General features: G+C 38.1%; 1 protein-coding gene across 1 annotated transcript in view; it reads right to left on the bottom strand.

The window, feature by feature from the left end:
• LOC139137596 (uncharacterized) overlaps positions 1-17817 on the bottom strand; it is a 60632-nt gene that overhangs the window by 16319 nt on the left and 26496 nt on the right. The window contains exons 2-3 of the mRNA XM_070705785.1: positions 10313-10418; positions 5078-6458 (exon numbers count right to left, since the gene is read on the bottom strand). Of these exons, the coding sequence (XP_070561886.1) occupies positions 5078-6437 (1360 nt within the window). The 5' untranslated portion in view covers positions 6438-6458; positions 10313-10418. The remainder of the gene's footprint in view (positions 1-5077; positions 6459-10312; positions 10419-17817) is intronic.

The following is a 17817-nucleotide window of genomic DNA, read 5'->3' as shown; positions in this document are numbered from 1 at the left end:
AAAAGTTAGTTAACGCCAGCTTGTTCACGAGATGCTTTATCATTTTGAACCGAAGACGGCACGTCAAAGTTGTCAAACAAATAGATAGTGCAAAGAAACAAATACTCTTGCTAACATTAGCAGTACATCGGCAAATCTGTTGGGTATTTTGAAGTAGCAGCTTCATGAGAGACTGTTTTATAAATCTTTGACTTTTAGTTTTTTCCTGCAGTTGCTGAACGTATGGCATGTTTCTCGTAAATTTATATATGCATATATGCCCCATTTATAACAAACAATGTTAATATTGTCCTTCATTCACAACGCAAATGTTAACATCGTATATTATTGCCTGAATACATGGGTTTATGTACCCGAGAGCAGGTGACAATTTGCCCGACGCCAGGAGGGCAAATAGTCTGATGTTGCGAGGGCACATCAATCAATGTATTCAGGCAATAATATTTTTATTACGTGTCTCTCCATAGTCAATGCTATATGACATTTAGCTCCATGCAGGGCATTTTCAAGTGCGCGCATGGATATTTTACATCTAGCGTTAAGCGTCTACTACGTCGAAGGGCTTCACTGGACCGGGTAACCATGGAAACCGGTCAGTACATCGTTTACCGGCCCGCTAACTCCCGGATGTTCCTATTCAAATCAATGCACTGATTTGCACTCACATCGAGGCATGTAATAAAGTAGCATGCGTGTTATAAGCTATTGTCTTTCACAACGGCACGTGTTGCCCGTGAAGACTTTTGCTGAACAACATACTTTTCGCTACATTGCTGATATTTAATTCATTAAAATAACTGTTGAACGATGGCGCTGGGAAACTTTGGAACCAGCTTTCCCCTTAAGGAAAGCTATTCACTTATAAAGGAATAAAGGACTTTGTTATTTCTAAAATACCATTTCGTTTTGTATGAGTATGATGCTATATTATTTACATGTGATTCAGAAGGATACGAGATCGTATATTATGTACGAGGACAACTTTCCATGTATTTTGTAATTGTAGAATATAAGCTTACCTGAATAATTTATCAGTCGTGTACACCTTGTCAAATTTAAGTGAAAATAATTTGAAGAAACTAATAACATGAAACAAATATTTGTTTCTAAGAATCACAGGACTCGGTTGTATAAGTCAGCTTATTCTGGGAGCGCATAAAACACCAACTTCGCAAGCCAAGGGTGTTGAGTCTAGCAGAGGGAGATTATACTTCGACCTAATCAAGCCATTCAGACAGGACAATGATATAACACGTTCACAATAAGTAGATCCTTTTCCCTTGTTGTATATAAGACTTTCGCAGTAATTTATCCGCCATTTCAAAAAGTCTCAGACGAAAGACTTTCGGTGGCGGGAAAAGGGTTCCTTGATGAGGAGCCTATCTATATCTATTTATGGATTAACCATTCTAACGCAAGAATGAATTCATGCCATGAGTTCAACGTACTGACAATATCTGTTCACGCGATAGTGGCAATATGGTCAGACTACATATATCATCGACTTTGCAGAACCCGAATTCTAACCGCCTTTTCCGGATTGACCATAAGCATAGACATCCAGGGCATATCTACAACTTACGTAAGTTTACAGAAACGACTACTCCAATTTACTTAGAGCCCCAGTGCTGCTAACTTTTGACGATGATTTCACCATTTTTGTTTTGAATGTGAACCATAATTCCTTGTTCTTCTCCCCAAAGAATGTTGATATACACAGTATCCAGCTTGTCAACTCAGCCCCAATGGTTGTAAAGTGCATTGTTATTGTTGAAAACTGACTTCGGTCCGGACTAGAATTCAAATGTAAACAATATTCATGCATTTTACACATATAGACGGTAAGTTGACAAGCTAAATAGTGGGTGTTTCAACATTCTTTGGGGAGTAGGATAAGAAGTTGCGATTGATTTATAAAATTAAAATAATGCAAAAATCATCGAAATTTAGCAGCACTGGGGCTTTAATGGACGGTAAGTTCTGTTACAATGAAGAAGCCGGCTTGAAATTGTTAGTGTTGCTCATTCACTCACGGAGGCTGCAATCATGTATTTTCTCCACGCTAATATATTGCTTTGACAACTGCGAAGACTGCAAGGAGAACACTTGTCTAGGCTTCATGATTTACAGCTGAAACGTCGACAAAGATGGAAAATAAATCCAAAAGATATATTTCTACAACTATTCCCTCATCACAAAGAGAGCGAAATGTGAAATCCAGTATAATTAATTCATAAATATTTGATGGCACCCGTCTTTCATTATGTCATCTTTTTATGTTGCGAATAGAATTCCGTCCTTGATTTTCCAAAGATGAGGAAGGGTCTTCAGGGATCTAAATAAATGGGTTGTTCTCTTTTGTTTGACTTTTGTTTCTCTCTCAGCGAATAAAAGGGTGAAGTGTACTTTGTGTGCTTTGCTTGGAGATCACAGCATCCAATATAAGGAAAAGAATAACTTTAATGATAGCTGGGCACTCTAATTACAGACAACAATAGTGGACCGCTCGGCTGAGTTGGAATCGACGACAGATCAGTTTAAGTTTATATAATGAGTGGGTTTTTGTTCGAAACCATCAAAACATAAAGCCAAATCTGTTTGCCCCCGCTCTCTCCTGAAAGGTCGTTTCAGTATAAGAAACCAACCCGATAGAAAAACACCAGGTGCCTCTCATTGAAATAAAAACACTAATTAATATTCCCGCAAAGGAAACCCCATGGCGAATGTAATCTTTGATATAAAAAAATGTACTCAGCAATGTTCAATAACACAACATAGGGCGAGTTTGATGAATTGCTGGTTCAGAAAAGTTGAAAAAAGTATGCTGTAGGTGGAAGGTTAGACGAATCGACGGAAAATAGTGAAAGAGACAAACAGCTCTATAGAAAGATAGATAGCTAGATAGCTAGATAGCTAGATATATAGACAGAAGAAAGACAGACAGACAGGCACTTAGATAGATAGAAAGCTCCACCCATCCATATGGATGCTTCAGGAAACCTTGTTAAAGGTTATGCAATAAGTCTTAAGGTGGAGTTGCGCGTTGCCAAAAATAGTTTTTTTAAAACGAATATTTCTCATCTAAGATGACAAGGAAAACCCCTCATATTATATATTTTTATACTATATATTTTCAGAAAGCAGAGAATATAAAGTTTACTATGGTAGCAATAGTTTACTCGAAGGATGAAGTGGGTGTATATTTGGGGTAAAAAACCTCAAATTTGGTATTTATGATAACAATTTATTTATAATAAGTCAAAAACTTGAAACTATTTTTTGAAATGTAATATTTCACTTGAAACAAGAGTATATGTAGAAAAAGACGACTTTTTTATCGTGCATTATCTATCTTCATTCTAAAATGGCATGGGCTGGAAGACTGACACTCAAAAAAGTGATTAAAATCATGATTAACAACATTAAAATGCCTCTTATTCAAAATGTAAGATTTTATTGCCAAAAGAAATAGTCATTTTGTTATATAGCATTTAAAGAATATAATATGAACATTTCAGATAATTTGGCCCCGCCAGATTAGAGTTAAATTCTTTATAAATCTTGATATTGGGAGAAAAGAGAAGCCAGGAAATCGGGTGATTTGCATATATTTGCATACATTAATACTTTTATCACGCAGCTTACGACTGCTGGGCAAGCAAAAAGAAGAAACCAACCAATATTTTAATGTTTGGTTTACAAATTAATTAAAAATTGAATGAATATTTGCAAAAAAGTGATTTTGAGCAAAATTTGCTGTGTTAGGTGCAGCGCCCTCTTATCTAGGCCGAGTACACCCCAAAGCTTGATTCAAGATTTTACTTACTTTATCCGAAAACTGCTTTTATGAGGGCAAATGTAATGCAATAAAATCTAACTGGTTAATATCACCACAGTAAGAACTAACCGTAAGGCACTAGACGTCCCTTTTTTGGTATATACTGAAGTTAAAGAAATCCAGTTTATTTCTTCCTGCCCAGGTATAAACAGTCGCACATATGTTCAAATTGTGGCTATTCAAAGTATTCAATATCCGTGGATTATATCAACACTCATTTATATTTTATGGACCACATAATCATTTTATCGATGCTTTGAGCACGAAAGCGAACAAGCCAGCGGCTCAAGATTTGTTGCCGTCAATAAATATTTCAGTATTCCACTGCAAAGTGCATGTGACACGTCAAATTAATTAATGGAGTTGGAGAATAAAGCTGCATGATAACAGAACATTAATACGCTGCCTGGGCGTACCACTTCGCCATTATCATTGTCATCTCTCAGGAGAACCAGTGGCCATCTTGAAGTTCAAGTCTGATAAATTTTGCAGCGAACGTTTTATCGCTGACATTGTTTATAATAGGCGAATCAGTAAAGAGGCCCATATTACTGATGAGATTTTACAAAACGAATTCTTTACTTCATTTCTATATATCTCTGTCAATGTATATGTCTATGTCTGCCTGTCTATATGTCTGTCCCTGTCCGTCTGTCTGCGTCTGTCTGTCTGTCAGTCTGTCTGTCTGTCTGTCTGTCTGTCTGTCTGTCTGTCTGTCTGTCTCTCTCTCTCTCTCTCTCTCTCTCTCTCTCTCTCTCTCTCTGATAATTTAACATGTTACAAGTTTACAGTTTTCCCCTGAGGCAAAATCCTTGTTCGAAATATATCGGAAAGTTGTGTCGTTTTACATAATTCCGATGGCGTTTCTCACTAGTGGTATTCGATCTGTACTGTAGTGATAAAGTGCAGCGATCTGCACTATGTTTGTGCTGTAACATTACAATTGTAAAGATGTGTTGACGAGCAATAAGAACTAGACTGCTTGGCACACCTTAAGAATGAATTCATATGAAGCTGACACTCCTATTTCAATTTTGACTGCATCAGACTCTTACCGAATACTCTAAAGCTTGAATATGGAAACTGTTGCTGTCCTGGATAGTAACCTTGTATTCATTTGAAATTGCAGAAACGGAAACAGCATCTCCATAAATTTAAGGCAATAAACAATACTGCCTTTGATTGAAACAAGATATATTGCTACTTTGAATATTCAATGGCCACAGAGGTATCACATACCTGAAAAGAACACCGTAGGTGCTACTGTCGTGGCTGTCACGTGATTTATACCTTCCGGTGTGACAGTTTCCATGACGATGGCTTGAGTCGCCCGGGATAACAAAATCGCGTCATTTTGGGGCCATCGGGTATCAGTTGCAACCTCTTCCGTCTGAGATAAATATTTCGATTTCCGTCTGAGAGATTTGATTTGAGTTTCAGTAGACTGAATCATGTATGAGGACGTAGGGTATAACGTGTTCCCTCTGGTTAGCGAAAAAGCTCCGTTTTCCATTGCATTGTTATTTTCGATTCCCGTTGAAAAGTAAGCCGAACGTGAAATTGTTTCCATGGCAACGGCACTGGTGCGTCGTCCTTCAATGCTCGATTTGAACCGGCTCGAATCATCAACCGTGCTCAGAAAGCTTTCCGTCGGTCGGAAAGTCGCCCGGTATGAATTATGAAACGGTTGTCCTGAACTAGCGGGTGGCAGTTTGTAAATGGTGCTTGGCTTTGAAGCCATGCTCGCAGTCCCCAAAGTCGATTGCTTTGTGGGTGAGACACCAAATCGCTCTTCCTTCCTTCCTGCTGTCATTGGAAGTTCAGGCCGATGAGTTTCAAAATCTGCACCTTTTTTGTCAATTCGGTCGAGTAGTCCGCTAGATTTAAACCCTAACAATGACGGTGTTATTTGTAGACCATCACTTCCTCTTGTAGCTGACGGGGCCAAAAGTTCTCCGCTACTGGAACTAAACTCTTTTGAATATGGACCAAACTTTCTAGTCATAGAATTATCAGGTGTCCAATGCGTGGTTGGCATGGAAATATCAGTACTTTTATTATTACTTGTAGAAATACTTGTCGAGATGTCGCGCAGCAAAGATGTTTCTATGGTAACAGACGCTGTTTTAGTTTGATCGGATCGAAATTTCCTTTTGGAATTTACTAGTGTGCGGCGGGGGTGCAATTTTGAATGTGAATACAACGTTAGTGTTGCTTCGAAGAATTCTGTGCTTGAAATCAAAACCTCAGGAAGGGACACAGGAGACGAAGGGGTCACAAATGCTACGTGCGATAGGACCGTACCCGTTGTCAGGTGCGGGGTTCTCATAACATCCTTCATCGATTCGCGGACTGGCGTTGATGGTTCCAGACGATGGAGATGATCATCCACCGACGACGCTGAAACTATCTCAAATGTGGATGGCCCACCAGGCAACTCAACCGCTGACTCGACACGTGCTGCGAACACGGCGGCGGTCGTGGTTGAAGCGGCCAGTGACGACAGAGCACGGTGAATGTCTACATGTTCGGACAGATCGCTCTCTTGAACCAGACATAGCATTAACACGACGCAATGCACCACTTGTCTCATACACATGGTGGAATACACCCTTCAGTCCTGTCGGCAGAAAGAGAGAAAATATAAATGTTAAACAGCAAGATGACATTAAACTTAGCTACCAAGGTTAAAGCTATTTGTCTGATAAGCAGATCAGGGATGCTCCGATAAGAGATTGTTCCGATCCATAATATGCCATATCCCCTTCCGAGATATCAATTTGTGACGTTTCCGCCCATTTGTCCCCATCTAATAAAATGCGTCAGATCACGGTCCCTCTATGGACCGTGGTCAGATCCATTGTAAAGGCTTGTTCAAATCACATTTATATTATCCCTTTGTGGCCCCAAAAACGAACATTCTTTTTTCACATTGCATACACAAACGCTTTCATTTGTAGTTGAATTTTCGGACACCTAAGGAAAATATGTTCACTTGAGTACGACACAGAATTTCGTATCCATAACAGGAACAAGGAATTTTGCCGATGGCATGAATTTGAGCGTAATCTTACATTTCAGCATGTGACAAAACCAAATGGTTTACTTGTCTTGGTTCATCAGTATGTTTCAAATAATTTGATCTGTCTCATTATAAACGTACTGACCCTAGACTTTATTTCGCATTTTCAAAGAGAAGATATCAATTGATAGAGTGTTTACCGTTTTCTTTCGGTCACAGCTGGGGAAAAATAAAAGTGTGAATATAAGTCTTGTCCTTTATTATGGTCTGCATGATACAGAAAACTTTAATGCAAGTATCTTTTAGCCTATGATATATGCAAAATTGACGCATTATAAGCATATAGTTCATCTCTTTTTTCTATTTATTTTGTCAGGTTCACAAAAGACAGTGTCTTGTTAATCACAATACTTAGTGTTCAACTTGACAACATGCCGTGTGTTTATAAAGTCCTATGTTTTTATGTCATTTGTATTCTAGTCCGTTCAAAAATTCAGTTGTCAACAAAAGCATTGCACATTGTCCGCAATTATATTACAGCTTTGTCAATACTAGTAATTTCTGTGACGTCACCACCCTAGCTTATTCAGCTTATTATTGATAAGGTATCCGATTATCCAGAATTGTGGCCTTAGGTGTTTTCTGCATCTACAAATTTGCTGGCATTGCCAAAGCTATATAACAATAGCAATAATTGACGAAAGCAAACTTGGCGCAACATAAGCGAAGCCGAGTACATCGTGGAGTGCAAAGTTTGGCGGAGTGCATTCTGGGCCGGGAGGGCGAACATTATTGCTTAATTATTAGTATTGGCATGGCTAATACAACGTATTTAAAAGTTCCTTGAAGAAAATAACTAGAAAAAGCAATCGTGTTCAATTCGTGCAACCAAAAGAATGAAATATTGCCATCATTTACATATATTGTCACTTCAACTGTGTTAGTTACGCCCAAATACATGAACGTGATACATTACAAAAACTCAACGAAGGGAGGTTCACTTCAACTTTTTCTGAGACTTCCGACCATATTCTTACAAAACAATGAATAAAAATTAGGGGCCACCATTCAAATTTTGGTATTAGGGAAACAATCCATCCAACATTTACCGATATTTGAAATTCAAAATGGCTATACCATTCTTGTGTTAATTCTTGCGGAAAAAAATCAATTTTCTGAAACTGAGACGGCGAAAACTTTATCACACAATCGGTAGATCAGAAAAGTTTTTGTAAGAGTTTGAGATTCTGAATATTTGGTTGTGAGGCACATCTACCTTTAAACATGGATTCAACTCTAATCTTGCTTTCTGATATCAGTGTATCCTAACAGACTATTCGACCAGGAAATAAACCACTTTGGTCGCCTAATCAGAAAGAGTCCAAAGTGTGAATCATCCAGGAACAACGAGAAATTAGACTTTGTATCATGCCACTTATAAGCACATTATCGATCGATCGATTGATCGAGAGACAGACAGACAGATAGAGACAGAGACAGAGACAGACAGAGACTTGCAGAGAGCAATGACGTCACAGGTTTTTGGTCATGTGACATCAACGCCTGACTTTGACCGTAAAAGAGAAATGCCTGTTGCGCATCGTTTTTTGCCATTCAACAGTTTACATCTTTCTTTTGGCCATTCTCGAAACGTTTCTCATATTTAATCAGTTCTAATATTCCTCATCCTCGTATGTTCAGTACAATGCATGTCACAAAACATGCAGTGTTCGGACTATCACGTGACTTCCGCAACTGACTTGTATACGCAATTACTCCTCGAATTTACGACTTATGTCATGATAGTACACCTTACTGAATAGCGGCTGCGTTAAAAATATCGGGAAAAATAAGGACTACTGATCAGCTCAGAATAACGCCAAATAAAAAAGTATATTTGCGGCATTTGTTATCAGGTCATATTTGCACGTTTTCGCTTCATGGTTATTTCAGCGCCTGGAAGCGAAACTTCAACATTGCTGAATTTTTGAGGCTTTATTAGCTTGGTCGTGACAATGGCGCGAACAATTATGACAGAAATCCTCCCTTGGCCCAATAGGAACAGATTTTTAGTGACGTCAACAAAGCTTTACAATGCCGGAGCCAAGATGTTGCAGATAATGATGGGTTTGCAGCTACATTTCAGACACTTCAACTTTCACACGCCTCTGAATTCAAAAGACAGGGCTTCGAGGCTTCTTCAAGCTACACGTCTCTGAATTCAAAAGACTGAGGGCTTCGAGGCTTTTGCAAGCTACACATCAAATCCGTATTCTCAACGCTACATTAGCTCGGTACTCGATCTGAAAACCAAGTCTTTGCAAAACTGTCTCCTTCATGGAAAACGACACACCGATGTAACATTGCTGGAAGGCCAGCAATGTCAACGACGTTGACTTCCAAGGCGTAGAGCTACTTTTAGCGTCCGAAGAATCGATATACTTTTCAATTGCATTGACTCACAAGGAAATACAATACAAAAGGTCCACTAAGCTCTTCAAAATCTGCAAGAAACATCAACGCGAGTCACTTAAAAAATCTGGCAAATTCAATATCGTAGTAACGTTAACTGGAAGATGATGCAAGCATGGGCCAAGGTCTTTGTAACTTGTAAATGTCACTCTATACTGTTTAATGCCACATGGGATTAGAGATAAAAGCATTGCCTGTACGTGAAATGAAGATTTAAATCTACCGTGCCCATCTTAGTACATACATCTTAGTACATATAATTTGTGTGACATATTTCATATTCCATCTCTCATTTCATGTCTGTCTGTCTGCCTCTCTCTCTCTCTCTCTCTCTCTCTCTCTCTCTCTCTCTCTCTCTCTCTCTCTCTCTCTCTCTCTCTCTCTCTCTCTCTCTCTCTCTCTGATATGGGGGAAAGGACTTTTTAGAAAGCTGTTTACATCACTTTATGCCAGAAGTTGTGAAGATCTGACGTCAACGATAGACGACTTTTCATATATATTTCATTAATTGACCATGTGTCAAAGAGGCAAAAAGTAATCTTGAAATGCACTGTTGACTTGTGTCTGTCCTTCAGAGAGAAGCAATTGAAAGAAACTAGCCTGGAGAAGACTTTACTCATGATTCGTCAACAAGAAACCTCCAGAATAAGAAACTAAATTGGGATAATCCGTTATGATAAGACTGCAATATGCTTAATACGAAAAAACAGTCAAACCCTTTTTTCTTTATATATTCTTTTTATCTCGAAGGTGTTTGGTTAAAGTGAAATGATAAATCGCTTGTAAATCAAGATGTTTTCTCGGCCATCTTTGACTTGTACTTGCAGCAGTCATCAACAAAATTAAGGTTTTTTATCATACATTGAATTAAAAATAGTGTTTTTGTCTTGATATGTCTGTTGTCTTTATATAGTCATTTCGTTTTCAGGGCTTCAAAATTGAAAAGTTGCTATAATGTTACTGGTGGTGAATTTACTTACAGTCAAGGCTCGGTGAGTACATGCTGTAAAGCATCATGTCTCGACATCGCACAGAGGATCCATGGCACCTTCAATATCACTGCTTTTAGTTGTTACGGTACATCAACTGCGGAAAGGAAGGAAATATCACCTTGAGAAACTATATATATCCATGGATATCGGTTCATCGACACGTAGCATCAATAAGGACCGCTGCGGTTGTTGGTATTATGACACTTTGACTCTCAGGGAGATTTCATCATCGATATTATGATCCTTTTACGTCGTTAGAAAGGCTAATATGACCTACATTATCTGAATTGCTGACATACCCTCTTTAAGATGGTATTGTCCATCTTCAACTGAGAGCGACATTGTTTTTATCACGTCATGCCGTCCATTATTCGAATGCCTGCCACACATCATACTCTATTGCGCCCAGAATCATAAGGGATATAGTCCTATCATGTCAGTGCGCATGCACATACAAAACAGTCTTCTTCTAATATCTCATTTGATGAGGAAACCTTCGCAGATATTGGTATGCAAAAGAAACAATATGGCTAAGGCTTATAAATGTTTAAAACATCAGCAAACGCAAGTGAAAAAGCGGTAGCTTTTTTCACTTTTGCACGTACAGAACTCTGATTAAATTTTCAAAGGCACGGTCGTCTCTCGCAGACTTTTATAGCAATTATCTGGGAGTATGGTTTTGCTCACAGACTACTCATTACATGTTTACAGCAAAAAACAGGATGGTTGGACAGTATCATATACATTACGTTTACTTTTTTTGTAAGTGGCACACAAGTTTTGTAGATAACATTGTAGATAAGAAGAACCGACTCATTTGAGTGTCTGGATAGAACACACAAGGGAATTGCTAAATTACTAAGCTACTGCAGTGAACTGCAATAAAACTGCTCACACTAATTAGTTTCAGCTGTAGCCAGCTGGCAAAGTAGACAACATTGTATGTCCCAAGCAGACAGTTTGTCTGGGGAAGTTGAAATAAACAAGATTTGTACATGGACCAGTGCATGGTAATGTTACATTGTACACAGGGTGCCAATCGTAACTTATTTAAGCTTACAACCCCAGACAGAGCTAGTTTTGCCTTTGGACAAGCAGAATTTTTTGTCTGTATCAAGTAACCTCGGTCAACTCTAAAGTGGCCACGGGTGAAACAGAAACTGCCCAGTTATAACACACTACACGCTAATCTGCCAGCTGGCTACAGCTGAAACTAATTAGTGTAAGCAGTTTTATTGCAGTTCACTGCAGTAGCTTAGTAATTTAGCAATTCCCTTGTGTGTTCTATCCAGACACTCAAATGAGTCGGTTCTTCTTATCTACAATGTTATCTACAAAACTTGTGTGCCACGTACAAAAAAGTAAACGTAATGTATTGAGACTGTCCAACCATCCTGTTTTTTGCTGTATGTATGTCTCTCCTTCATATGGAGCGATCTATCTTACTTGACAGCTGTCTCTTAAGTGTACATACATACACACATACATACATACATACATACATACATACATACATACATACATACATACATACATACATACATACATACATACATACATTATATATATATATATATATATATATATATATATATATATAGATAGATAGATATATAGATATATACACAAAATGTATACAATGTGCCTTCCCGGTTATCACCATAATGGCTTTATGGCAACCTCTGAACTTGGGCACAGAGAGTACGGTAAAAAAGAGATATGATGCCAAGTGTATTTCAAGCAGTGTGCAGTTTAAGTCACATTTGTTGTGTTGTTCGTCAGTTGTCAAAACTATCCTCGGAATTATTGGATGCTTAATAAGTATGATACTCGATAAGTATAAGTATGAATGCAATTCTTGTTGGTCATCGCCACTTTGGCATGATTTATTTTGAACCAGTCTGATTATTTTTTCAAAAAGGTATAGTTAGATAGAAAGGTAGACTAGCTCTGAAAACAATATTTTTCATGGACAGTTAGTGGAAATTTGGAGGTAAACCTTGGAGGCGAGTAAGGCTAAAGCCGATTATATTGGTCTGAATTTCCTCTCACGTATCCACCATTTTTAGCAATATGCAACAAATCTACTTGCAACTGACTGTTTAAACCTTCAAATCTGGGAGCGAATAAAAATGTTCCATCCTGAGAATACTAAAGAGAAGGCAAAAATACATGGTTTCTTCGACGGCGATCTGCTTTTATAATTTCCAAACAGTGTCAGAATATCACTGCAGTTAAGTTTTTATGTTTGAGACAAAATTTAACGCCTCGATACCGATAATGTATGGATTCGTTCAATCGCAAATAAACAAAACGAAGCCAAACAAATAGCAGATCAGTTTCTATAGTTCACTTTTACCTAGAGGGGTAAAACAAGACGCGTCTTTAATTCAATTACAGACAGTCTATTCCGTCGTGCTCAGAGCTAACAAGGGTTACTGACATCTATGAGACACCGCTTGACGACAGAACATTTCGATATGCCGTCGCCTATATACTGGCTTACATTTTGTGAGCTGAGCCGTAAACCGTATTCAAGACGATATTCCTGATTCATGTGGAAATATTCTGACTCATAGCATAGAGAAAGATAGATAGATCTGTGTTATTCTGACTCAAAGTAAACAGACCGACACTCTGATACTAGATTACGTAATGTAGGACACCGAAAAACTGCTCATCGATTTCAACTCATTTTTATTCCTTAAAAGCAATGTTCAAAACATACATACAAGCTTGATCGTTTTGATAGCAGTAGAGTGCATATATTTGAGAACGTGACTGAAATTTACATGACCATCTACTTTTCTTTGGTCATGCTACCTCTTTCCGATGACTTATTTTTAGTTGATGAAACCCATTTGTGAAAACCTCCAGTAGTTATGATCTCAGCCCATTCGACGACAGAAAACTGCATTTATTGATTTCCGATGACGTGGAAAAGCAATAAATAGAGGATCATTACTGAAGTGTGCACATAAATAAAAAATAAAAATTCACATAATATATTCCTTTAGAATGTCACTTTCATAATACTGCAAGGTTCGTCTACCCACTTTTCCAAGAAATATATTTGCATATTTTGCAGATACATATGTGTATTCTAAATCGACCAGCGCTTGTAACTATAACGGGACGTAGATCTTTAGTTTAACATTCGTCAGGAAATGTACATGTTATGAAATCTGTACACCTCACAGTTGAAGTCTCCGAATGATAAGATTGGAGGAATTGACTTGTTATGTTAGAATGTTCATCATGGATTTGAGCGAGAGTGGACGTGTCGATATATAGCATGAAAGCCATGCAGGCTTATTTCTCCTCTATTCAGGGTTACAGTGAATTATGGAAGTATGCACCCATTCAGACTTGTGGTGACCACTTAATGGTGCCCCTTATGACTTGGTTTAGGGCTAATGTCCCTGTTTTGTCGTCAATATAATGGGAAACTGCTCTAAGCTGCACGTTTGATGTAAAAATCAATAAATATGTCAAGGTTAGTCAACTTGTTAGTATTAAAATACCGTTTGTACTTCAAGGTGGCAGTCCTAATTGATAAGTCTCCATTTGTTGATAATCTCGACATTCGACATTGGCGATGCTATTAAATACTGCTTCGACCTCGCGCTCACGTTTTAACTTTAATTCTTTTATAGAAAACAACGTTTTATTCAAATCTAGTTCCGTCATGTGTGAGATATATGAGATTTCATTTAACAAGTGCTTTGTAAAGTTAATTTTCCTTATGAACCTACCGTCGGGACTAAGTATGTACATATGTGGGTATAGCTACTGACGTAAGATAGATGTTATGGTGCACACCAAGGGGATGAGTTGTTTGTTTGTTTTTATACTTTTGTCGATCAAATAGATCTAAACAGAGTTTCAGCGTTAGCGATCTAACGTTAATACAATAACTGTCTCTGAAGTTAAAGAACGATTTAAAAAAACACTTTGGAAGTACGTTCTGCTGATTTGTAATCATAGCATCTTCTGTGCTTATTGTAACATACCTTAAATCTGCTCCGATGTATACGAATCACTGTCAACGGGTTAGAATTATTCCAGGAATATTCACCAACAGACAGTAATTTGACAGTCTTTATAGAACTCTACATTTGAAAATGCACTTATCATTAATTAAAACCGATCTGTAGCGTAAAGTATTTTGCTCGATGTCGCATCAATTAAGGCAATTTCTCCAACACCATACATCCAAACCACCGAGCTCATGAGCGCAGGTAGCCTAACCGTCGCTTGTCTAGAGTGACGTCATCGAATGAAATGATGCCCACCGGGGATACAAGACAAGTTCTGGCTATGCAAATTGGCAAAGGTCAAAGATCAAGTTTCTCACACGATACAGACTATTCTCTGATGTTATCCTGTACTTCTGGCATCATGTGTGTTCACATGATGATTATCACTTTCAAGGCAAATGCCAACTGGTCAAAGGACACAACATACAACTTATACCAAGAGTACTTGAATAGAGATGGTCAAATTACGTCGTACCCAAGGGCAAGTAGAGTTCAAGTTGTCAGCTCAAGTAGGGATTATCACCACATTCGAAAAAACTGCCGTCTGGTCTTAGAACTAAACATACTTTATCATGTACCTCACGTATCGCGCTCCCTATAGGATGGTGATTTGATGGGCCACATAGTCAATATTTGGCAGACAGTGACCCGGAACTATTTTCAACTTGACAACTTTTTGATTTAAAAATGATCAAAATACTAGTAAATGTTTTACATAGGAAATCAGATTTTTAGAATTTTATGCATAAAAAATCGATGCACCGCATATTGCCTAAATATATCAAATCGCCATTCCATTATGAACTCGTTATATTTTTTAACGGACTTTCGTCAAAACATGAAAATATAGTATATGATTTTCATTCTAAAATAAACCCCAAATTTTGGAGGGGAAACTATGTAAAAGAGGAATATGATAGAAACATTATCGCCAACTTGAAAAGAGGGGACGATGAACCCCTCGAGGCAGGTGATCATTTGCCCGATGTCGGGAGGACTAATGGTCACGTGCACTCGGGCACATAGTCACTTGGTTGAGCCCCAATGCAATAGCACTTACAGCATTGTGCACTTGAATGTAACCTGCCATTGATTACAAGGGTAATGTTTCAATTGGCTGAAGCGCTTTTTGACAGGTAGAGATCAGGAATGTACTATAACGAAAATAATGACAAATGCTAAATTCAAGTAGCGTTGAAATGAAGCAACAGAGAAAGAGAGGCTTGATAAATTTGCGCCTGTTGTGCAAACAAAGTTGAGAGAGAGAGAGAGAGAGAGAGAGAGAGAGAGAGAGAGAGAGAGAGAGAGAGAGAGAGAGAGAGAGAGAGAGAGAGAGAGAGAGATAAGGGGACAGGGAAGGAGGGAGGGAGAGATTGCTGCTGGAGATATATTTAGCTTGTCACCTCATTTGGTATACAGCAAAGACAAACATGAAGAGCCAAATATTGAACTGGTCGTTTCATTTAGAGGAAAGCACGGCAGAGATGACAGAGAAATATCGATATAGGTACAGTATCGGGCACGAGGCACAGATACATGGTTGCACACTGAGACAGAGATTGATGGATGGAAAGAAAATGTGAGCAGTGGTACTAAGACTGATAGCAGGCCAAAGGGTAATCTAAAGATATGGCTATTTTTCTGTTTACTTACAATAAAGTTAAAGTACAGACGTGTAAATGGGAAAGTGAAATCTTTGCAATAAAGCGAGATGTCGTCAAGCCAATCTCCTTGTAGAAAATGCAGACAAAACATATTCGGAATGATCGTCCTAGCGACCAGATCGAAAAATATCATGAACATATAAAAATGCCTGTAAGTGCTAGTAGTTAACAAATATATGCTTTGCTTCACGGCATCTGTCATCTATATACAATTGTCATTCAATGACAAAATCTTCTATTTGCAAAACAAAAAAATTACAATCACTCCCAATTTAAAGGATTTAAGACGTTAGCTTAATTTCGACAAGTAAAACCTTGAAATAAAATTGAATTGAATGTTTCTGAGGATTAATAATACGTCTACCCCTGGGGATAAACATATTGTTATGTGCTTGAAAAGTATGATAGCTTGGCCTTGGTGACTCTGTTTGACTGCCACAGCATAGAATAGGCGTCACTGTGCTAATGGATGTGGAACGCACGGAGACAGCTGTGTTAATCTACACATGAACAGATGGAATTCACAGCTGACAATGCGATACCGTGAACACGCACATAGAATTCCTGTTTTGGCTTTGCTGCTTCGTTTTTTACTTTGACTAATAATTATGAGCTCACGGTACAAGGTCATCCAACCCTGACTCGCGTGTTAATACAACGAGAAGCTGTTAACTGTTCCAGCAAGAAACAAAAAATCTATTCGAATATTCCCTCAACTTTTCAACTGTTGTGTGATCCCTGACCCGACAGTAAGTTTATGTGAGGAAGTAATGGCATTAAAATTCCGAATTACCCTCCTTAAAACGCCCCCTCAGTTTAATGATAGCAAGCTCCACGAAGCTGGAAGATTCAACGTTGGGCTCAATTTTTCCTTGATGAATCTTGAAGCCATTCTCTTTCAAAAATTATGAATAAAATTCAGGGGTCATCATGCAAATTTTGTACTATAAACACAAGTTATCTTACATTTACTGACTTTAATATGAGAAATTGCCTCTATGTGTTCAGTTTGTACATAAAAAGACGGCGTAGGCTTTATTTGCTCCGCAAATTTCAAAATGAGGCCAATACAAACCGTAGTATCAACTTACCAGGAAAGTATTGTCCCGAGGCATATTATTACCTTAACACGTTATCGAGACTTAATATTCCACCATTTGGTTATTGTTTTCAGAACAAGAAAAATAAAATATTGCAACAAATATCCTAAGCATTTGCTCTTGATGTCGGATTAGCCGACCTACTATCACCATTTGACGGATAATAAATGTTAGTTTAGAGAAGATTTTAATGTTTTTGTTATTTAAAACAAGTAGTGCATTTTCGAAATAATCCCGTTAGTATTTTGAAATATAATACATTGTATATAATGTAGCACCCTCCAGGCCCATAGTGGAAGTAGGCAACTTTTGAACGATACAATTCGATGAATATTAAAAACGCAGCGATAATAATGTTACTACGACGTAATGGACAAGACCATGAAAACGCGGGAAAAGCGTACGTGGCGAAGCCGGGTAAACTATGGAGTATACAGTTTGCTTGTGTCTATTGTGGGCCTGAATGGGGTACATTGCTGCTATTATTTGTAGTTTTGACAATGCCAGTTAATTTGTCTATGCAGAAAACACACCGGGCTTCAGTGCTGGATAATCGGATACATTATGAGTAATAATCTGGGGAATAACGTTACAAATTTAACGGGTATTGACAAGGCTGTGATGTAATATACCGTGTAATCATGATTTGAATACTTGTAAGAGTGTCAACGATATCATGTGGTGTAGTA

Source organism: Ptychodera flava, chromosome 7, assembly GCF_041260155.1.
Source record: "Ptychodera flava strain L36383 chromosome 7, AS_Pfla_20210202, whole genome shotgun sequence".
NCBI lineage: Eukaryota > Metazoa > Hemichordata > Enteropneusta > Ptychoderidae > Ptychodera > Ptychodera flava.
The sequence above is the reverse complement of the archived record's forward strand: the minus strand, read 5'-3'. Positions and strand labels throughout refer to the sequence as shown.